Below are 23296 nucleotides of genomic sequence, written 5' to 3'. Positions count from 1 at the left end.
AGCTCCGTCACGAGCTGACATTTACACTGCATAGGAGACGGCTCTTCATAATTTTGTGCAGTCCTAGTCCTAGTCATTTGCTTGAATATTGTAAATATACATGCTGATGGGGATTATGGGAAATATAGAGCCCCGAACAAGGATATGTATACATGTTTACCTGAAGGTTTATCTTATTGCTGTAAATATGAACATCTCTTATAGGTAGCTGCTCTAACACAACATTAGATACATATGCATATTACGTTTGAGCTTTTAAGCGTTATGCAAAATTATGAAATGTTTAATAGTTAATTTCACACCATACCTTCATGTCTCCGTAGCGGAGGTTGACAATTACTTGTCCACAAACATGTCCACATTTTCTGACAAAATTTGAAATCATTCTCTTGTCAAAATATTTAAAAAATAGTTCTGTTAATTCCAAGAGCAAATTAATTGAACTGTTATCCATTCCTGAAAAACAATGGAGTGTTCACACAATACAATGACGTCACAGATGTGTCTTAAGCTTAACAAGCTCATTCAGTGTTGCGCTTACATTTCTTTCAATTTATGTTAATTTTTGTTCAGATTGACTATTGATGAATTCTGTCGGGCTGCAGGAAATTTTCCTCCAACTGCCCGACTGTCTGACATCTAATTTTTAGCCAACTCACGTGTTCAGTTTATCATAAGTCCTCCTAGATTCTCAAGTAATTGTTAGCATTATTTCAACTAAATCAAGACGCGACCTGTCTCTTTCTTTTTGCGATTTTTCAATATCTGAATGTGGCCTGTTAACTTTGAAGATTGGCAGGCAACATTTATGGGTCACCTGACTGACTGTTGTTGGGTTTTAAGATTATTTCAAACACTGAACCAGTTGGCACTTAGAGGACACTATCAACAACAGCAGACACCACACAAGTATATCACAGCTTTATTTGTAATTGTCCGGACTCTATCAACATGTTTCCTTGGTATATTTGGTGTCAAGTCATGGAGCAAGAGTTGGCGTGGCTTCCTCCTCATCACTGTCATCCCACGTAGTACGGTGTGATGGACGCTTTGGGGGGACTGTCTGGTCCCCTGATCTCGGTCATCAGATGTGTGCTTCACAGAAGGACTGGCATTTGGAATAAACCGATTTTGTGGTTGTATGAAAATAAATTACTTTTAGCTTATGAGAGACATCTCAGCAGCCGAGACACGTGTTATTGTTAAGATCTTCATTTGATCTTTGATAGATCTGAAACCCGATTAAGGGTTGGTCATTTGTAACATAAACAATCACAAGAAAAAGACTTGCTGGTCACATTGTGCACACAGAGGCAATGAGGGAGATTTTATGACTTCATGGGGTTTAGTTACAATAATGCCAATCTTAGGTCAGGAGTTATCTCCTTGGTAACAAATTCTTGAGAAATATTAATATTAATAAAATATTAATTGCCAAAGAGACTTCACCAGGTCTACAGGAAGTGTGAAGAAATGAACTAAATATTCCATACTATTGTCTCTGAATACAACACAGACGTTCACAGCACCAGACAAGCAACACTGGTCAAATGACATCAAACATTATTCAGCCATATCAGTCATGTACATAATCAGTTGAAACAGGTGTCAGGTAGGAGAAAAGAAGATCACTTCATTCATGCAGCTCATACAATATTATCCCTGAATGTTGCCATGTCCTCCGTCTGGCGCGGCGTCACAGCTTGGAGGTCAACTGCTGCCCATATTTCCTGTACATTGTCACCACTGCAGCGCCACCGATGCCGAAGTTGTGTTGCATAGCAACCCTTGCCCCATCCACCTGGCGTTTCCCGGCCTCCCCTCGTAGTTGCCATGACAACTCGGCACACTGCGCCAGACCTTTACAAAACAGGACATTAAACTCAGATGACAGAATACATTCATCAGCTGCATTCATTACACAATGGAGGCGGTCTGACAACTGGCACATAGTAAACTGACATATGGCAAGATGAGCTAAACATTCAAACCTATTTTAAAATGACAAGATATTATTACAATGAGACCTCATCAAATTCTGGGGACTTTCGAAAATATACCGAGTTATCCCTTGTTTATGACAGATTGTCGATATTAACACCTAAAGGTGACAGAAGTATCAAGTCATCTTAACATTTTCTTTTCTTTAAGTTTCACAATACATACGATATTCTACCAATTTCTTTGTAAAAATATGACCCTTCAAATCTCCCATGTATAATATTGACTTATTCATAGTTGAAGATGTGGGGACCACTGACATAGTGCTTATAAAGATTCTGCCAGGTTGATGGGGTTCACAAGATTTCACCAATCATATCTCTCACACTATATTTCACTATGGCCCTTCAAGTCTCACCTGTAATCCCGATAGCGTGACCCTACACAATGGCCCTTCAAGTCTCACCTGTAGCCCTGATAGGGTGACCCTAAACAATAGCCCTTCAAGTCTCACCTGTAGCCCCGATAGGGTGACCCTACACAATGGCCCTTCAAGTCTCACCTGTAGCCCCGATAGGGTACACAATGGTCCTTCAAGTCTCACCTGTAGTCCCGATAGCGTGACCCTAAACAATGGCCTTTCAAGTCTCACCTGTAGCCCCGATAGAGTACACAATGGCCCTTCAAGTCTCACCTGTAGCCCCGATAGGGTGACCCTACACAATGGCCCTTCAAGTCTCACCTGTAGCCCCGATAGGGTACACAATGGCCCTTCAAGTCTCACCTGTAGCCCTGACAGGGTGACCCTAAACAATGGCCCTTCAAGTCTCACCTGTAGCCCCGATAGAGTACACAATGGCCCTTCAAGTCTCACCTGTAGCCCCGATAGGGTGACCCTACACAATGGCCCTTCAAGTCTCACCTGTAGCCCCGATAGGGTACACAATGGCCCTTCAAGTCTCACCTGTAGCCCTGACAGGGTGACCCTAAACAATGGCCCTTCAAGTCTCACCTGTAGCCCCGATAGGGTGACCCTAAACAATGGTCCTTCAAGTCTCACCTGTAGCCCCGATAGGGTGACCCTAAACAATGGCCCTTCAAGTCTCACCTGTAGCCCCAATAGGGTACACAATGGCCCTTCAAGTCTCACCTGTAGCCCCAATAGGGTACACAATGGCCCTTCAAGTCTCACCTGTAGCCCTGATAGCGTAACCCTAAACAATGGTCCTTCAAGTCTCACCTGTAGCCCCAATAGGGTACACAATGGCCCTTCAAGTCTCACCTGTAGCCCTGATAGCGTAACCCTAAACAATGGTCCTTCAAGTCTCACCTGTAGCCCCGATAGGGTGACCCTAAACAATGGTCCTTCAAGTCTCACCTGTAGCCCCGATAGGGTGACCCTACACAATGGCCTTTCAAGTCTCACCTGTTTCACCTGTAGCCCTGATAGGGTGACCCTAAACAATGGTCCTTCAAGTCTCACCTGTAGCCCCGATAGGGTGACCCTAAACAATGGTCCTTCAAGTCTCACCTGTAGCCCCGATAGGGTGACCCTAAACAATGGCCCTTCAAGTCTCACCTGTAGCCCCAATAGGGTACACAATGGCCCTTCAAGTCTCACCTGTAGCCCCAATAGGGTACACAATGGCCCTTCAAGTCTCACCTGTAGCCCTGATAGCGTAACCCTAAACAATGGTCCTTCAAGTCTCACCTGTAGCCCCAATAGGGTACACAATGGCCCTTCAAGTCTCACCTGTAGCCCTGATAGCGTAACCCTAAACAATGGTCCTTCAAGTCTCACCTGTAGCCCCGATAGGGTGACCCTAAACAATGGTCCTTCAAGTCTCACCTGTAGCCCCGATAGGGTGACCCTACACAATGGCCTTTCAAGTCTCACCTGTTTCACCTGTAGCCCTGATAGGGTGACCCTAAACAATGGTCCTTCAAGTCTCACCTGTAGCCCCGATAGGGTGACCCTAAACAATGGTCCTTCAAGTCTCACCTGTAGCCCCGATAGGGTGACCCTAAACAATAGCCCTTCAAGTCTCAACTGTAGTCCCGATAGGGTGAGCCTAAACAATGGCCCTTCATGTCTCACCTGTAGCCCTAATAAGGTACACAATGGTCCTTCAAGTCTCACCTGTAGCCCCGATAGGGTGACCCTACACAATGGTCCTTCAAGTCTCACCTGTAGCCCCGATAGGGTACACAATGGTCCTTCACGTCTCACCTGTAGCCCCGATAGGTTGACCCTACACAATGGCCCTTCAAGTCTCACCTGTAGCCCCGATAGGGTGACCCTAAACAATGGTCCTTCAAGTCTCACCTGTAGTCCCGATAGCGTGACCCTAAACAATGGCCTTTCAAGTCTCACCTGTAGCCCTGATAGAGTACACAATGGCCCTTCAAGTCTCACCCGTAGCCCCGATAGGGTGACCCTACACAATGGCCCTTCAAGTCTCACCTGTAGCCCCGATAGGGTACACAATGGCCCTTCAAGTCTCACCTGTTGCCCTGACAGGGTGACCCTAAACAATGGCCCTTCAAGTCTCACCTGTAGCCCGGATAGGGTGACCCTACACAATGGTCCTTCAAGTCTCACCTGTAGCCCCGATAGGGTGACCCTAAACAATGGCCCTTCAAGTCTCACCTGTAGCCCCAATAGGGTACACAATGGCCCTTCAAGTCTCACCTGTAGCCCCAATAGGGTACACAATGGCCCTTCAAGTCTCACCTGTAGCCCCAATAGGGTACACAATGGCCCTTCAAGTCTCACCTGTAGCCCTGATAGCGTAACCCTAAACAATGGTCCTTCAAGTCTCACCTGTAGCCCCGATAGGGTGACCCTAAACAATGGTCCTTCAAGTCTCACCTGTAGCCCCGATAGGGTGACCCTAAACAATGGCCTTTCAAGTCTCACCTGTTTCACCTGTAGCCCTGATAGGGTGACCCTAAACAATGGTCCTTCAAGTCTCACCTGTAGCCCCGATAGGGTGACCCTAAACAATGGTCCTTCAAGTCTCACCTGTAGCCCCGATAGGGTGACCCTACACAATGGCCTTTCAAGTCTCACCTGTTTCACCTGTAGCCCTGATAGGGTGACCCTAAACAATGGTCCTTCAAGTCTCACCTGTAGCCCCGATAGGGTGACCCTAAACAATGGTCCTTCAAGTCTCACCTGTAGCCCCGATAGGGTGACCCTAAACAATAGCCCTTCAAGTCTCAACTGTAGTCCCGATAGGGTGAGCCTAAACAATGGCCCTTCACGTCTCACCTGTAGCCCTAATAGGGTACACAATGGTCCTTCAAGTCTCACCTGTAACTCCGATAGGGTGACCCTACACAATGGTCCTTCAAGTCTCACCTGTAGCCCCGATAGGGTACACAATGGTCCTTCACGTCTCACCTGTAGCCCCGATAGGATGACCCTACACAATGGCCCTTCAAGTCTCACCTGTAGCCCCGATAGCGTGACCCTACACAATGGCCCTTCAAGTCTCACCCGTAGCCCCGATAGCGTGACCCTACACAATAGCCTTTCAAGTCTCACCTGTAGCCCCGATAGGGTGACCCTACACAATGGTCCTTCAAGTCTCACCTGTAGCCCTGATAGCGTGACCCTACACAATGGCCCTTCAAGTCTCACCTGTAGCCCCGATAGCATGACCCTACACAATAGCCCTTCACGTCTCACCTGTAGCCCCGATAGGGTGTCCCTACACAATGGTCCTTCAAGTCTCACCTGTAGCCCTGATAGCGTGACCCTAAACAATGGCCCTTCAAGTCTCACCTGTAGCCCCGATAGGGTGACCTTAAACAATGGCCCTTCAAGTCTCACCTGTAGCCCCGATAGGGTGACCCTAAACAATGGCCCTTCAAGTCTCACCTGTAGCCCTGATAGGGTACACAATGGTCCTTCAAGTTTCACCTGTAGCCCCAATAGCGTGTCCCTAAGCAATGGCCCTTCACGTCTCACCTGTAGCCCAGATAGAGTGACCCTTAACAATAGCCCTTCAAGTCTCACCTGTAGCGCCGATAGGGTGACCCTAAACAACGGCCCTTCAAGTCTCACCTGTAGCCCCGATAGGGTGACCCTAAACAATGGCCCTTCACGTCTCACCTGTAGCCACGATAGGGTGACCCTAAACAATGGCCCTTCACGTCTCACCTGTAGCCCTAATAGGGTACACAATGGTCCTTCAAGTCTCACCTGTAGTCCTGATAGGGTGACCCTACACAATGGCCCTTCACGTCTCACCTGTAGCCCCGGATAGGGTGACCCTAAACAATGGCCCTTCAAGTCTCACCTGTAGCCCCGATAGGGTGACCCTAAACAATAGCCCTTCACGTCTCACCTGTAGCCCCGATAGGGTGACCCTACACAATGGCCCTTCACGTCTCACCTGTAGCCCCGATAGGGTGACCCTTAACAATAGCCCTTCACGTCTCACCTGTAGCCCCGATAGGGTGACCCTTAACAATAGCCCTTCAAGTCTCACCTGTAGCCCCGATAGGGTGACCCTACACAATGGCCCTTCAAGTCTCACCTGTAGCCCCTGATAGGGTACACAATGGCCCTTCAAGTCTCACCGGTAGCCCCGATAGGGTACACAATGGTCCTTCAAGTCTCACCTGTAGCCCCGATAGGGTGACCCTACACAATGGCCCTTCAAGTCTCACCTGTAGCCCCTGATAGGGTACACAATGGCCCTTCAAGTCTCACCTGTAGCCCCGATAGGGTACACAATGGCCCTTCAAGTCTCACCTGTAGCCCTGATAGGGTAACCCTAAACAATGGTCCTTCAAGTCTCACCTGTAGCCCCAATAGGGTACACAATGGCCCTTCAAGTCTCACCTGTAGCCCCAATAGGGTACACAATGGCCCTTCAAGTCTCACCTGTAGCCCTGATAGCGTAACCCTAAACAATGGTCCTTCAAGTCTCACCTGTAGCCCCGATAGGGTGACCCTTGGACTCCAGGCCTCCTGACGGATTCACCACCCAGCGGTCATTCAGGACACAGATGTCACCCCCATTTGCATTCCGCCTCCATGAGGAGTTCCTGATGAGATCCGAGCCCCGGCCAGGAGGAGCAAGCTGCAGAGCCTCGTACATCAACAGCTCATTACTGGAAAAGCAGTCGTGGACCTCCAGCACATCCACGTCTCGAGGTCGCAGCCCGCTGTCAGCATAGCAACGCTCTGCCGCCGTTCTCGCCATTCCCACTCCAGACAGGTCAATGTAGCTCTTCTCAAAGGAGGAGGGGAGATCGGTGACCATGTGCTGTGCAATGATCTCCACAGCTTTGTTCTCAAGGTTGTTTGTCTTCATGAAGGCCTCGCTGCACACAATGGCTGCCGCGCTGCCATCTGCTGTGGGCGCTGTCATCCAGAACGTCAAGGGGTAACACAGCATCATCTTCTTGCCAATCACCTCTTTAGGCGGCAACTTCGGCAGAGATGCATAGGGGTTATTGAGGCCATGTTTCCTGTTCTTGAAAGCGATGTTCACCAGATCCTCCATCTTGACGTCGGGGTATTTCTGCATGTATTCTCTGGCTGCATATGCAAAGAGTTTGATAACATCAGAAGTCATGTTGTTCATCCTAGGCTGGACGACACCAGGTGTCGCTCCGAGATTCACCATGTGGTCCATATGTCGCCCCACTGGTGATATGCGGTCAGTGTATCGCTCCGACAATCCACCCTCCATCTTCTCAAACCCTGGAACACAATAATATTGATCCTTTCTGGACATTTGTCGGAATGTTTGACCTGAGGGAGGGAGGAGGGAGTAGGTTCCCTGGTGCATGATGGGGGTCTGGAACTGATCAAATCTTTGTCTGGTAGACCAGTGTAGACCTGTGTGGACCAGTGTGGACCAGTGTGGACCAGTGTAGACCAGTGTACACCAGTGTGTACCAGTGTAGACTGGTGTAGACCAGTGTAGACTGGTGTAGACTGGTGTAGACAGGTGTAGACAAATGTAGACCAGTGTAGACCCATGCTGTCACAGTATGCAGGGAATTATCTAGGATTCAAAACTCAGTTCCCTTGGCAGGGAAATTGGGTAAATATTATGATACTGTTATAAATTGGATTTTCTTAATGTTCTTATTTTTGTAAATTCTGAGGAATTTGGGAATATTTAATTCAATTGGGAACTCATACTGACTGACTTGAGGGCAAATATCTGCCTCTGAGAAAGTTTAGATAAACCCATGGTATGATGGCAAACTTCTCTGGGCCAACTTCCCAGCACAATTCTGTAAGTCCAGGAACAACTGATCTGAACAAAAAATTATTTGTTCAGCTCTTCTTTCAAATCTAAATGGCAATGTACCCACGGTCAATAAAAAATAAATACATGAGTAAATGCTGGCAAGGGAAAGGTTCAGGAAACATCTTGATGTGACAGTGGAATGTGTGTAACTCACCGAGGGCCAACACACAGTCCTCCACCCCGCTCTGAACCAGGCGCCGAGCCATCATGAGCGCCGTGGACCCCGAGGAACAGTTGTTGTTGACATTGAACACAGGAACACCGCTGAGGCCGAGCTCGTACACTGCCCGCTGTCCACTGGTCGGCTCGCCGTAGCAGTAGCTGGCCACTACGGCCTTCACCTTGCTGTAGGGAATACCAGCATCTCTCAGTGCAGCTGTACCTGGAGACAACCTCAACAGTCATGACAAAGTCAGTCAGTGATGAGACACGGACACTCAATTGCAAGATACAGTCAGAACAGAGTAATGATATCAGCCTTAAGTTCTTGTTTTCTTCAATTCCTAGGTATTGTATATAACGGTACATTCAATGCTGTATAAACGTAACAGTAAACATTAAAGCCTCTTCTTCTCTCCTGGTCCTGCTACCATGGAAATACAAGTCACCTCAACAAAGCCAGGATATTAGTCATAACAATATAAACATGAATTGGGAAATGATTAATTCCAATTTGGGAAGTATTACTGACATTTGCTGCAGATGTCCAGCCTAATATCAGCTCCTGAGCAGTCTAGATAAATCCCTGATGAGGCCACACACTAACCTTAATATCTACTGAGTGAGTGAGTGAGTATGATTTTACGCCACTTTTAGCAATATTCCAGCAATATCATGGCGGGGTACACCAGAAATGGGTTTCACTCATTGTACCCATGTCGGGAATCGAACCCGGATCTTTGGCGTGACGAGCGAACGCTTTAACCACTAGGCTACCCGAACGCCCCTAATATCTACTGAAAATAATAACAAAATACAACTTGGAGTTTGTAAAATCATAAGTGTTTGGCACGGACTGAATACATCAATGCTACTTATCTATAATGTTGTTTTTTGTTGTTGTTCAATGCCACACTCAGCAATATTTCAGCTATATGATGGCAGTCTGTAAATAATCAAGTCTGGACCAGACAATCCAGTGATTGACATCATGAGCATTGATGTATGCAACTTGGATACAATGACATGCATCAACTAAGTCAGTCAGCCTGACCACCTGACTCCGTAGGTGGCCTCTTACGACAAGCATGGGTTGCTGAAGACAGTTCTAACACGGATCTTCACAGGGGGAGACAAGCATGGGTTGCTACTTGTGTTTCTGAATTGAATTTTGAATATTTTTGGGGGGTATTTTACGCTAATAATCTGTAGCTCTGCTGAAGACCAATTCTAATGCTGATCTTCACGGGAAGTCACGGGACTTATCTATCATGTGTTACAATGACAAGTGCTGGTCAGCTCGTACCTGCCTCCCTGGCCATATCAGGGTAGTCCCATTGCTTGCTGAGGGGCTTGTGGAACTTGGTCATCCCCACGCCCACAACATACGCTGGACTCCCATTGGTTGACATCTCCACACGCTCACCTGCATAATAACTTTACTGAATCAGTTCCTGAAAGATTTCCTGGAATATTCTATGGAAAATTCTTTAAAATCTGTTTCTGTTTGACACCATCACTTCTTGCTCCAAAAGATTGCATTAGGGTAAATGGTGGTAACTCTAATTTATAATAATATTGTCTGATTAATTAAGTTATGAACGTGCATCAGTATTTATTCATCTTAGTAAACTACAGATTACATAGTGATGTACTGATCGATTTGATCTCTATAAATAAATACATGTATCTGTAAACATATATTTTGAAAATTGTTGATGTTATCAAGAAGCATTTATCTGCTATCCCTTTTTGACTGATCGTGCCATCATAACTTGTCAGCCGTTTAATGGAGGACACATACCTTGGTCTTATATCAGACACTCAACCTAGTTCCAAGGCTGATCAAAGTCCAAAACCACAATTATTTTCCCTGTCAAACAAGCACATGCCATTTGTTTATACCACACATCCAAAACTAGATCGGGAGATTTAAATCGAAATGATAATACAATGAATGTCCCAAAATCATATTGTTGTTAACATTAGTATGTTTATCAAATATAATCTGATTGAATATTGCAGATGTAAAGCATATTTAGAAGGTATGAATGATTTATTCATTATTTACATATGCAATTTATTTTTCATTTTCCTGGGAAGGTTTAACTTTTTAACATTTCACTACTCACTTCCGGTAGCTAGCAGACAGTCCAAAGTTCAGCAGTTTAGTATCTACCGTCGTGTGGTGTGCACAGTCGACTAAATAACACGGTTGAACTACAGTTCGCTTACACGCTACCTTGGTGCACCTCAAAATGGCAGCAAACACAGGGTAATTGTTCCATTTGTTTCAATCCTAGGTTCATACATGGTGTTTGTGATGACTGTGACTGTGACTGTGACTGTGACGTTGATGTGGCCTGCACTGCATTGCTCGTCTTTTTTTCATTTTGAAACCTGTCAGCAGCAGACAGCAGATTGAGAGCATGAGCACTGATGCATGCTGTTGTCTGACACCTTAAGTCAGTTATAAAACTTCTGCTGTAAGAGTCATCACAGAATATTGTGTGCAGCTTTAATCTGGATTGGTTTAGAATAGTGGTCTTCAGCAACCCATGCTTGTCTCTGCCCCTGAAGATCTGGGTTAGAATAGTGGTCTTCAGCAACCCCTGCTTGTCTCCTCCCATGAAGATCTGGGTTAGAAGAGTGGTCTTCAGCAACCCATGCTTGTCTCCTCCAGTGGAGATCTGGGTTAGAATAGTGGTCCTCACAGTATTGGGTGTTCAGGCACGGTGATTCGGTTTATGCATGTGTAGCGACTATAAAATTTCCGATTCCCATGATGGGATTCGAACCACAGACCTTCTGATCAGAAGTCGGACGCCTTGTCCACATGACAAAAGAGGTTAACACCGTCAGCAAGCTGACAAGGTAAGGATGTTGTCGGGTAGACTGCAGTATTTGGGTCCCCACTTCGGAAGGAACGTTTTTACGTAATTACAGAAGTTGTCGAATGAAAAACGTTCCACCCATGCGCAGTTCGTTATTTACAGTCGAAGCGAGAGGATTTGTTGGCCGCCATTTTTCTACCGAACGCTGTCTGCAGTTCAGTATTTTCTTACACAGACAACACACGGGGGGTACAAGGGGGGTTTGTCCCTCCTTGTCGAAATATTAAAGTAAAAATGGGGGGTAAAGGGGGATTACACCCCCCTTTTATCAAATAAATCGCACGACGGTAAGTTCATTCTGTTACTTAAACAATATATTTTGTTTGGGGAACAACACAGCGGGGTTCAAGGCAGGTACAACCCCACCTTGATGACATTTTTAAAGAAAAATACAGGGGGTAAAGGGGGAGGATCCCCCATTTTCAAATAAATCGCAATATGGTATAACTTCATTCATGAAAGCATGTGAATTTTCATAGGAAAATGATCATCGATAGATACTTTCTCATTCAAACAAATCATTTGAAACGTTGAATTCGTTTTGACTGTCATATAGATTCTAGGACCTAAGTCTGTGGATCCATATAGACCTAGCTCTGCTTTTTCTGCTTCTTTTTCATCTTTTTCTTAAACGATCATTTTGCTTCCTAAGTTTAATAAATGTAAACACGGCCGGTGAACTTAGAAACTGATCAATTGAACAACTGAAATATTTCTTTTCTGATAATGTTTTGAACAAAATGATTGTCATACATTCCCGCATTCGCCCCATACCTATGCAAAGATGTCTTCACTGTACGCCAAGTCGACTCTGTTTATTTGTACAAGCCACACTTTATGAATTTACAAGTTATGAGCGAAGTTGCTTTCGTAGTAACGAGTCCATATAAGGAAAGTCACATGATCAGACACGTGACGTCTTACGTCATTTATGTCCCGCCCACAAACAACAAGAAGTTGACAGTACAATAATTCGGCTTCACTTTCTATCGTAAAACTCTCGACCCCACAGGGGCGGAGTTTTAGACCATACTTTTCACGTCCAGCTCATTTTTGGGGTCCTTTTTGCTAAAATATGTCTCCTAACGGATTTCGGCATGCTTATATATACGCTTATCGTGCGCGCTTATATGTAAGCGAAGCTGCCTTCCGCAGCTTCTGTACTGAAACTGCCAAAGGCAGCGGTTGCCTTACGGAAACCCCCGAAGTGGGGACCCAAATACTGCAGTTGACCCGATGTTGTCTGTGAGATGACTCCACACCCTGCTACACATGTCATGGTATCCCAATTGCGTTGATCAATGCTCAGGATGTCAATCACTTGGTTGTCTTGTCAAGACTCGATTGTTTACAGACCACCATACAGATGGAATATTGCTGAGCTTGGCATCAAACAACATATAAACAAATTTGATCTGAAGTTATGTTCTGTATGCTTACAGGAAATTGGTTGGGAAGACAATCTTCATCACAGGGGCTAGTCGGGGTATTGGTAAAGCCATTGCTCTGAAGGCTGCCCGAGATGGAGCCAACATCGTTATTGCAGCCAAGACAGCCGAACCACACCCAAAGCTGCCTGGCACCATTTACACCGCTGCCAAAGAAGGTACAACAAAAGAATGAGGAACTGTGTTAGCATTTTTTTTAAAGAATTCTTAAAGATGAAGAAATCTTGGACAATGCAAGACTTGACTATTTCGCAAGCCTAGTCACTATTTGTCTTCTTCAATATTTTATTACTTGCAAATGTGAACCGTCTATAGTAAGCCAAAGTTCATAAGCTTTGAACTATTTATCCTGGGAGATTTTTGTATCGTGATATCCCAATTATATATATTGTTATCGTGATACTTAATTCGGGATAGTTTTGCATGATTTTTGTACTTCATAGGGCATAAACATGATTAAAACGGCATGCATCTTCCTAAATATCTCTTTCAATCAATACTTTATTTCAAATAAAACTGGAATGTCAACATGAGTCCCAGTTTGTGAAATACTTTATATGTTCATGAATCATCTTGTGGTTTCCAGTGGTAGAAATTGGCACTAGTCCTATAGTCCTTGCCAAAGTGCCCAATAATTAAGCGTATCATAAGGACTAGTAGGTATTTGCCAGGGATTTTGCTATATATTATCATTATGAGGACTAGTGGACATAATGTTAGTTTCTACTGCTGGTTTCACTGTATGTGGTGTTGTCATGATTCATGTTGTGGTTTCAGTGGAGGCGGCTGGCGGGAAGTGTCTGCCGTGTGTAGTAGACATCCGGTACGAGGAGTCCGTTGTCAAGGCCGTGGAAGAGACAGTCAAAAAGTTTGGTGGCATCGACATCTTGGTGAACAACGCCAGTGCTATTAGTCTGACGGGCACTCTAGAGACTCCCATGAAGAAATACGACCTGATGAATGGGATCAATGCACGAGGAACCTACATGTGGTGAGATGCTGGCGATGTCATCAGAAGGTGGAGGCGATGTCACAAGAAGGTGTAGGCAATGTCACTAGAAGGTGTAGGCAATGTCACTAGAAGGTGTAGGCGGTGTCACTAGAAGGTGGAGGCAATGTCACTAGAAGGTGTAGGCGATGTCATTAGAAGGTGTAGGCGATGTCACTAGAAGGTGTAAGCGTTGTCACAAGAAGGTGATGTCACTTGTAGGTGTAGGCGTTGTCACTAGAAGGTATAGGCAATGTCACTTGAAGGTGTAGGTGGTGTCAGTAGAAGGTGTAGGCGATGTCACAAGAAGGTGATGTCACTAGGTGTAGGTGATGTCACTAGAAGGTGGAGGCAAAGTCACTGGAAGGTGTAGGCAATGTCACTAGAAGGTGTAGGCGATGTCACAAGGTGATGTCTCTAGAAGGTGTAGGCGAAGTCACAAGGCGATATCACTAGAAGGTGTAGGCCATGTCACAAGATGTCTCTAGAAGGTGTAGTCAGTGTCACAAGGTGATGTCACTAGAAAGTGTAGGCGATGTCACTAGAAGGTGTAGGGGATGTCACAAGGTGATGTCACTAGAAGGTGTAGGCGATGTCACAAGGTGATGTCACTAGAAGGTGTAGGCGATGTCTCTTGAAGGTGTAGGTGATGTCACAAGGTGATGTCTCTAGAAGGTGTAGGCGATGTCACTGGAAGGTGTAGGCGATGTCACAGGGTGTAGGCGATGTCCTTAGAAGGTGTAGGCGATGTCACAAGGTGTAGGCGATGTCACTAGAAGGTGTAGGCGATGTCACAAGGTGATGTCACTGGAAGGTGTAGGTGATGTCACAAGGCGATGTCACTAGGTGATGTCTCTGGAAGGTGTAGGCGATGTCACTGGAAGGTGTAGGCGATGTCACTAGAAGGTGTAGGCGATGTCACAAGGTGTAGGCGATGTCACAAGGTGTAGGTGATGTCACAAGGTGTAGGCGATGTCACAAGGTGATGTCACAAGGTGTAGGCGATGTCACAAGGCGATGTCACAAGGTGTTGTCACAAGGTGATGTCACAAGGCGATGTCACAAGGTGATGTCACATGGACAGCTCGTAATGTCCTAAACACCAAACTTGTGTCACATGGATCGAATTGATCGATACTTACTTTCATTTATCAATTATTATTTGAGGAAGTGTTTTGTGTAACAATGAAATCTATAGTAAGCTGTTGTGTGTAACCAAAGTGTGACAACAGTCAGTTGTTGGGTTGCAAGCTCGTGACATCCCAGCAAGACGTCACAATGTCTGTGTCGGGGGACTTGTATGGGTTTTGCAACTCAGCAGCAGACCAGTGAGAATTAGGTGGCATTAGAAGCAATGTTTAAATGTCTGACATGAAAAACAGTCCTGGTGTCTTTAAACAAATGGGTTCCACACAGGTGATGCTAAAAATGCTGGCAGAGTGATGCTGCTTTCACTGACCTGTTTCTCCTGTAATGGCATGTTACCATGGCAATTGTTCCTCCACCCAGATACATGATTTGAAACAGAAGAAAACAAATTTACAATTTGAATATTTTTGATTAATTCTGTCTCCAGTTTAGCATGTCGGCTTGTAGATGCAGACCAAAGTGTTTTGTTAAGATTGTTTTCCCACAACTGTTGACTATGGCATTGTTTTCGTTTAAGCAACAATATCACAATGTCTTCCCTATGGTCCTGCCTTTGAGTTTGGAGTCCGAGATTAAGTAAACACAAATGGAAACAGTGAAACACAGAAATGTGTTATTACATACCTAGATTCTATAATCAGGACATTTTCTAATGTTAACAATGTCACCAGAATTGCACTGTTTGGGTCATCAAGGTTCCCCTGTAGGTAGTTAGCCTATTATTGAGTTTAACATACATTGAGGCAATGAGCTTGATGTTGAAGTATTATTTCTCATTCAGTTCTCGAGTGTGTCTGCCTTATCTGAAGAAGGGCAACAACCCACACATCCTGAACCTCAGCCCACCGCTCAACCTCAACCCCCTGTGGTTCAAGGGACATGTTGGTAAGGGTGAAAGTTGTTAGACAGGCGGCTTCCGGGCAATCACTGTGTGTCAGCTAACTGTGAAACAGGTTGTGGATGTTTAATACTTAATACTCACAAACATGGATAGGGTGCTGACACACCAAGGTTCTGAGATTAAAACCTTTCAACACATGGTCATGGCACACTACAGGGAGACAACTCTGCACAACAAATTGCATCTTCCCAGGGCAAGAGAGTTAACTGACTATAAAAGTCCAGTTTCCACCCTTGCCGAACTAGGTTGGAATTACTGGGCTCGATCGTAGCGCCACCAGTGGCCATTACCAGTTATGTCCCTTCTAATCCTCTCCTATGGACCAATCAGATTCCACCTCTCATATCACTTGCGTTTGCTTCACACAAAATGGTGGCACCCAGTCAAGATGATCTGATCGATAATCAAGATCTATGTTGTGATAAAATGGGTCTTACATCGCAAAGTGCATCAAATCACGTGAGCACCTTGATTAAAAACATGAAAAGATTTGGAAAATATCTGTTGACAACGAGTTGGCGGTGCACATGCTTTGCAAATAATGCAATTGACCGTAATCTACACGGCAGTGTATGAACCGGATTTCGATTTCAGTGCGCGAACTTGATTAGACTGTGCATAGACTCGTTAGTCCAGCCAACATTTAACTCCATAATACCAGCCTAGTTTCGGCAAGGGTGGAAACTGGACTTTTTTTAGTCAGTGAACTCTCTTGCCTCAGGAAGATGAACAAATTGTAGCTGCCGCCAATGCTCCAACTGAAACATTGTGATCTGTTTTTTGCCATGGGTAAACTGACACACTGGGGTTGAAATACAAAGCAGCATTAAACCCAAGTCACTCACTCACTCACTCATGTTGTCTTCTGACATGGTGATTCATCTGACCTTGACATTTGGTCAAATAATGATTCTCGTAAACACACATCCAGCCAATGGCTGTTATATTGTCTTGAGCGATATATATCTAGTTGAGAAAGTTGGTGGCACTGCATATTCAACATGTTCAAAACATTTCTCACCAGTGAAGGCCTAGGTTAGAATTGATCTTCAGCAATTCAGCGACTAACGAGATTGGGTGGTCAGGATCGCTGACTTGGTTGATGCATGTCATCATATCCCAGTTGCGTAGATCAATGCTCATGATGTCAATCACTGGATTGTCGGGTCCAGACTTGATTATTTACAGACCACCGCCATATAGCTGGAATATTGCTGAGTGTGGCATTAAACAAGAAACAAACAAACAAAACATTTGTCATCACAATATATCTGTTGGTTAGTTTAGCTGTTTGTTCCAGCCTACACGATGGCCAAGTATGGCATGTCCATGTGTGTGCTGGGGATGGCGGAAGAGTTTAAAGCTGACGGTGTGGCAGTGAATGCGCTGTGGCCAAGAACAGGTATGTGAAGGATTCACCTGTATCAGGGAGCCTGAGACACCTCTGTCATGTCAGGGAGCCCTGTCAGGGATCTGCTGGCCCCACTCCCTGACAGTAACTGCTCGAATGTCATCATCAACGCAAAAACATCAGTGCAGCTTGACGCTTACCTCTCGATAAGAAACAGCTTGAGGCTTACTTCACGATATGAAACAGCTTGACACTTACCTCATGATATGAAACAGCTTGACACTTACCTCACGATATGAAACAGCTTGAGCCTACCTCTCGATATGAAACAGCTTGACCCTTACCTCTCGATAAGAAACAGCTTGAGGCTTACTTCACGACATGAAACAACTTGACACTTACCTCTCGATATGAAACAGCATGACACTTACCTCTCGATATGAAACAGCTTGACACTTACCTCTCGATATGAAACAGCTTGACACTTACCTCTTGATATGAAACAGCTTGAGGCTTACTTCACGATATGAAACAGCTTGACACTTACCTCTCGATATGAAACAGCTTGACACTTACCTCTCGATATGAAACAGCTTGACACTTACCTCTCGATATGAAACAGCTTGAGGCTTACCTCACGATATGAAACAGCTTGAGGCTTACTTCACGATATGAAACAGCTTGACACTTACCTCTCGATATGAAACAGATTTTCACTTATCTACAAAATGAAACAGCTTGAACCTTACCTCATGATATGAAACAACTTGACACTTATCTACGATATGAAACAACTTGACAATTATCTACGATATGAAACAGCTTGAAGCTTACCTCATGATATGAAACAACTTGACACTTATCTACGATATGAAACATCTTGACGCTTACCTCATGATATGAAACAACTTGACACTTATCTACGATATGAAACAGCTTGATACTTACCTCATAATATGAAACAACTTGACAATTATCTACAATATGAAACAGCTTGACGCTTACAAATGATATGAAACAACTTGACTCTTATCTACAATATGAAACAGCTTGACGCTTACCTCATGATATGAAACAACTTGACACTTATCTACGATATGAAACAGCTTGATACTTACCTCATAATATGATACAACTTGACTCTTATCTACAATATGAAACAGCTTGACGCTTACCTCATGATATGAAACAACTTGACAATTAGTTACGATATGAAACAGCTTGATACTTACCTCATGATATGAAACAACTTGACACTTATCTACGATATCAAACAGCTTGACCCTTACCTCTCGATAAGAAACAGCTTGAGGCTTACTTCATGATTGAAACAGCTTGACACTTACCTCTCGATATGAAACAGCTTGACACTTACCTTTCGATATGAAACAGCTTGACACTTACCTCTCGATATGAAACAGCTTGAGGCTTACTTCACGATATGAAACAGCTTGAGGCTTACTTCACGATATGAAACAGCTTGAGGCTTACTTCACGATATGAAACAGCTTGACACTTACCTCTCGATATGAAACAGATTTTCACTTATCTACAAAATGAAACAGCTTGAACCTTACCTCATGATATGAAACAACTTGACACTTATCTACGATATGAAACAACTTGACAATTATCTACGATATGAAACAGCTTGAAGCTTACCTCATGATATGAAACAACTTGACACTTATCTACGATATGAAACATCTTGACACTTACCTCATAATATGAAACAACTTGACAATTATCTACGATATGAAACAGCTTGATGCTTATCTCATGATATGAAACAACTTGACACTTATCTACGATATGAAACATCTTGATGCTTACCTCATGATATGAAACAACTTGACACTTATCTACGATATGAAACAGCTTGATACTTACCTCATAATATGAAACAACTTGACAATTATCTACAATATGAAACAGCTTGAACCTTACCTCATGATATGAAACAACTTGACACTTATCTACGATATGAAACAACTTGACAATTATCTACGATATGAAACAGCTTGAAGCTTACCTCATGATATGAAACAACTTGACACTTATCTACGATATGAAACATCTTGACGCTTACCTCATGATATGAAACAACTTGACACTTATCTACGATATGAAACAGCTTGATACTTACCTCATAATATGAAACAACTTGACAATTATCTACAATATGAAACAGCTTGACGCTTACAAATGATATGAAACAACTTGACTCTTATCTACAATATGAAACAGCTTGACGCTTACCTCATGATATGAAACAACTTGACAATTAGTTACGATATGAAACAGCTTGATACTTACCTCATGATATGAAACAACTTGACACTTATCTACGATATCAAACAGCTTGACCCTTACCTCTCGATAAGAAACAGCTTGAGGCTTACTTCATGATTGAAACAGCTTGACACTTACCTCTCGATATGAAACAGCTTGACACTTACCTTTCGATATGAAACAGCTTGACACTTACCTCACGATATGAAACAGCTTGAGGCTTACTTCACGATATGAAACAGCTTGAGGCTTACTTCACGATATGAAACAGCTTGACACTTACCTCTCGATATGAAACAGATTTTCACTTATCTACAAAATGAAACAGCTTGAACCTTACCTCATGATATGAAACAACTTGACACTTATCTACGATATGAAACAACTTGACAATTATCTACGATATGAAACAGCTTGAAGCTTACCTCATGATATGAAACAACTTGACACTTATCTACGATATGAAACATCTTGACACTTACCTCATAATATGAAACAACTTGACAATTATCTACGATATGAAACAGCTTGATGCTTATCTCATGATATGAAACAACTTGACACTTATCTACGATATGAAACATCTTGATGCTTACCTCATGATATGAAACAACTTGACACTTATCTACGATATGAAACAGCTTGATACTTACCTCATAATATGAAACAACTTGACAATTATCTACAATATGAAACAGCTTGATACTTACCTCATAATATGAAACAACTTGACTCTTATCTACGATATGATACTTACCTCATTATGATACACTTAATACTTATAGATCATGTTTCCTATGGTGATCATGTTGATACATGTATATCAGACACTTTCGATGTTATTATAAACGCCGAGTCTCGACACCTGTCTGTTGTACTGTAAGGGTGAATGTGTTATGGCAGTGTTAGGAAACCTCAAATGTCATAAAAGCTTGTCCAAAGTATAACATAGTGACAAATATTAATGAATATATGATTCTTGATGGAGACTGTCTGTCTGTTTGTTTCTCAGATATCAATATGTCATTTCAGCCATCCTGACTGCAGCTATGGAGATGCTGGGTGGGGGAGACGGTGTGGCCACTCAGTGTCGAAAGGCAGACATCATGAGCGATGCCGCATATGTGATGCTGTGCAAAGACAGCAAGTCTTACACCGGCAACTTCGCCATTGACGACGAGGTCCTTGCTGAAGCGGGAGTTAAAGACATCGACCAGTACTCCTGCGTGCCAGGTAACGACAGGGCAGATCTGTCCATACAGCCGTTGTTTGTGCAGTTGTTTGACCTGTTGTCATATTTGACCATTTCTTTTCAATCATTGCTTGTGTCACAACTAGCATGTGTCATCACTCACTCACTCACTCACTGAGTTGGGTTGTTCCTATGTCCGTGTCAGCTTCCACATGATACAGGGGCCCTTCATTCAGGACTGTATATCTGGATGTTTCAGGATCCCAGCTGTTGCCGGACTTCTTCCTGGACGGCAAGACCCCGGAGAGCCTGCACGACCAAATGGCCCAGCAGGGACTCAAGCCCAAGTTTGCAGCCTCGCCATCAGGGGGCGCTGGCAACCCCGGCCAAACATTCCAGATGATTGAGTCAATGCTCGGCAAGGACCTGGTTGACAGTGTAAATGGCATCTTCCAGTTCAAACTCACAGGTTCGTACACTAACTAGGAGTGCCACGAATTTACACCTGATCGTATCCGCCTTGGACTTGGCCACGAGTCTGAAGCCCACGTCTAGTTACATGCTGTTTATTTCTTCACCCAGAAACATCGCCATTACGCTGTTCCTTCTTCTTGTCATAAGGTGAGCAGTGAATGCAGTAAGGAGTAATGCAGGATAAGTGTACAAATGTAAAAGATATTTACATTTAACTAATTTTGGAATGTATTGCAGAATATGACTTGATAACTTCTTGGACTAGCTTCATCTTATCACCTGTCACAAAACAAGTTAAATCTGATAGTATGATACAGTTAGACCAAGGGTCCATTATCCAGTCATGTGAGTTACCGTAGGTGCCGGCCACAATCTTGCCGGCCACTTACAACATGATAAAACAGTAGGTGTCTTGCCGCCTGCATCTTGAGACTCTGATCACAGCGATGTGTGACGAGGACGGTGGTTTGTAGATGCTGGAGTGAAGGCAGTGGTTTGTAGATGCTGGAGTGAAGGCAGTGGTTTGTAGATGCTGGAGTGAAGGGTTGACGTTTTACTCTCAATAGGGCTTACTGTCACATTTCCCTTCAACCACAGTGTGCCCAGTCTCATTAAATCATCTGTAACCAAAGAGCGTCACTTACCAGATCAAGAAAGTGACAGTCACAATGTTCTCATGTCATGCAACCTCGAAAAGGTAAACTCTGGGTATTCTGAGTGACAGGTTTTTTTTATGGGCTGTACGACAGATTCCGCCAAATCATCGTCTATCTCTCATTTTAATGGGATTAACGTTTGAAATGGAAGAGACTTTCCATAGCTCGTGGGAAGTACTGCTGTACAATCTCAGGCATCAATTAGACATTCCAGAATTTTCTTTGTTTCAGTTTTCAGTTTGAATCGTGAACTTTGTCAGAATATTTTTCAAATCGTCATCAGATATGGAAGTCCACAGTTTGGTACTAGTGTTGTAAAGCTCCAGAAAACTGCTTTCTTATAGGCAAATGTTAACTTGTCATTTTTTGTAATTTGACTGCGTAAGGTGGCGTGACCTATTATAGGATGTTCTCAGATCTTTGCTTAGCCGTGGCGAGAACGAAGATCAGATTTTAATGGCATTGCTGTATGACTCATAGTGGTGAACTTTGACCTTTCCTCTAATATGATCAATGTGACACACCATATTACTGAAATATGTAACATTGACAATTTATAACTCTATTTATGCAAAAGCATCACATGAAACTTCCCAGGCAGCACATTTAACCATGAACACAAAACAATATACATGTAATCATTGACATCGTTCAGCGCAGTAATGCAGCACGTGCCCTGCCCATTCCGTTATCAGCCAGTCAGGATACAACAGTGGCCTTTTGGGTGGAGGGTGTGTGTATGGAAACACAAATTGCTTGGTTAGCTAATCAAATGGCACAGAACCACTTGCAGTTTATTCATTAACCTTTCAACACTTCACCACTGACTATGACTGACCTTTGCAGGAGCCCATGAAGGCAGCTGGTACCTCGATCTGAAGACGGGGGAGGGGTCTGTGGGGGAGGGGGAGGCTCCGGACGGCTCCCAGTGCACCATGACGCTGGACAGTGACGACTTCAACAAGATGTTTGCAGGCCAGCTGAACGCCACCAACGCCTTCATGTCCGGCAAGCTGAAGATCAAGGGAGACATGGGCATGGCCATGAAGCTGGAGAAACTCATGAGTAAAACACGGGCCAAGTTGTGACATGTCGGTACAGTGTACTAGTGACATGTCGGTACAGTGTACTAGTGACATGTCGGTACAGTGTACTAGTGACATGACGGTACAGTGTACAAATATGACGTCCATACAGTGTACTAGAGTTACATGACATTATCTACAAGTGATTAGTGGAACTGTGAGCAAAAACAAGGCAGTGAAATTTTGATTGAGAAATGTCAGTGTAAATACGAGTGAGTGAGAATGGTGAACATGTCGTTGTCTGCTTCAGTTGACAGAGTCAGGTTCTTGTATCAGGCTCCTCATTCTGGCTGTTATGTTTCAAGCTTGTTTCAAGGAGTATTGTAACATGCAGTGTTTGTATGAATCACAGCATGCTGTGGTCAGGGAATTGCCAGGACTTCCACGATCAATTTGCAAATTGTATTTATTTTTATACTGTTTCAAGTACATGTAATTTGTAATAAAGTTACTGTTACTGTCTGTGTTCTGTTGTCTCAGGAGTC

At 43.9% G+C, this 23296-nt stretch overlaps 2 protein-coding genes across 2 annotated transcripts; one reads left to right on the top strand and one right to left on the bottom strand.

Moving 5' to 3' along the window:
• Positions 1-921: 921 nt before the first annotated feature.
• Positions 922-10283, bottom strand: LOC139478794 (sterol carrier protein 2-like). Its single transcript, XM_071261420.1, has 5 exons — positions 10186-10283; positions 9688-9807; positions 8377-8604; positions 6887-7663; positions 922-1860 (listed from the first exon to the last, which is right to left on the bottom strand). The coding sequence occupies exons 2-5, from the start codon at positions 9791-9793 to the stop codon at positions 1697-1699; spliced, it is 1275 nt and encodes a 424-aa protein (XP_071117521.1). The 5' UTR covers positions 9794-9807; positions 10186-10283; the 3' UTR covers positions 922-1696.
• Positions 10284-10528: 245 nt separating this feature from the next.
• LOC139478759 (hydroxysteroid dehydrogenase-like protein 2) lies at positions 10529-23273 on the top strand. The gene is made up of 8 exons (XM_071261371.1): positions 10529-10656; positions 12718-12881; positions 13501-13714; positions 15642-15745; positions 17062-17163; positions 20437-20637; positions 20856-21065; positions 22573-23273. The coding sequence occupies exons 1-8, from the start codon at positions 10640-10642 to the stop codon at positions 22812-22814; spliced, it is 1254 nt and encodes a 417-aa protein (XP_071117472.1). The 5' UTR covers positions 10529-10639; the 3' UTR covers positions 22815-23273.
• The last annotated feature ends 23 nt before the right edge of the window (positions 23274-23296 follow it).

Source organism: Haliotis cracherodii, unplaced genomic scaffold (assembly GCF_022045235.1).
Source record: "Haliotis cracherodii isolate W230 unplaced genomic scaffold, xgHalCrac1.p SCAF_4, whole genome shotgun sequence".
In the NCBI taxonomy this organism is placed as follows: Eukaryota; Metazoa; Mollusca; class Gastropoda; order Lepetellida; family Haliotidae; genus Haliotis; species Haliotis cracherodii.
The sequence above is the reverse complement of the archived record's forward strand: the minus strand, read 5'-3'. Positions and strand labels throughout refer to the sequence as shown.

Excerpts from the sequence above, each read along its gene's own strand:
- LOC139478759 (XM_071261371.1), top strand. Across the intron at positions 17,164-20,436 it reads TGCGCTGTGGCCAAGAACAG|CCATCCTGACTGCAGCTATG; the intron begins GTATGTGAAGGA and ends ATGTCATTTCAG. Across the intron at positions 20,638-20,855 it reads CCAGTACTCCTGCGTGCCAG|GATCCCAGCTGTTGCCGGAC; the intron begins GTAACGACAGGG and ends TGGATGTTTCAG.
- LOC139478794 (XM_071261420.1), bottom strand. The coding sequence starts at position 9,793 with ATGTCAACCAATGGGAGTCCAGCGTATGTTGTGGGCGTGGGGATGACC. Across the intron at positions 8,605-9,687 it reads TGATATGGCCAGGGAGGCAG|GTACAGCTGCACTGAGAGAT; the intron begins GTACGAGCTGAC and ends GGTTGTCTCCAG. Across the intron at positions 7,664-8,376 it reads GGACTGTGTGTTGGCCCTCG|GGTTTGAGAAGATGGAGGGT; the intron begins GTGAGTTACACA and ends ATTGTGTTCCAG.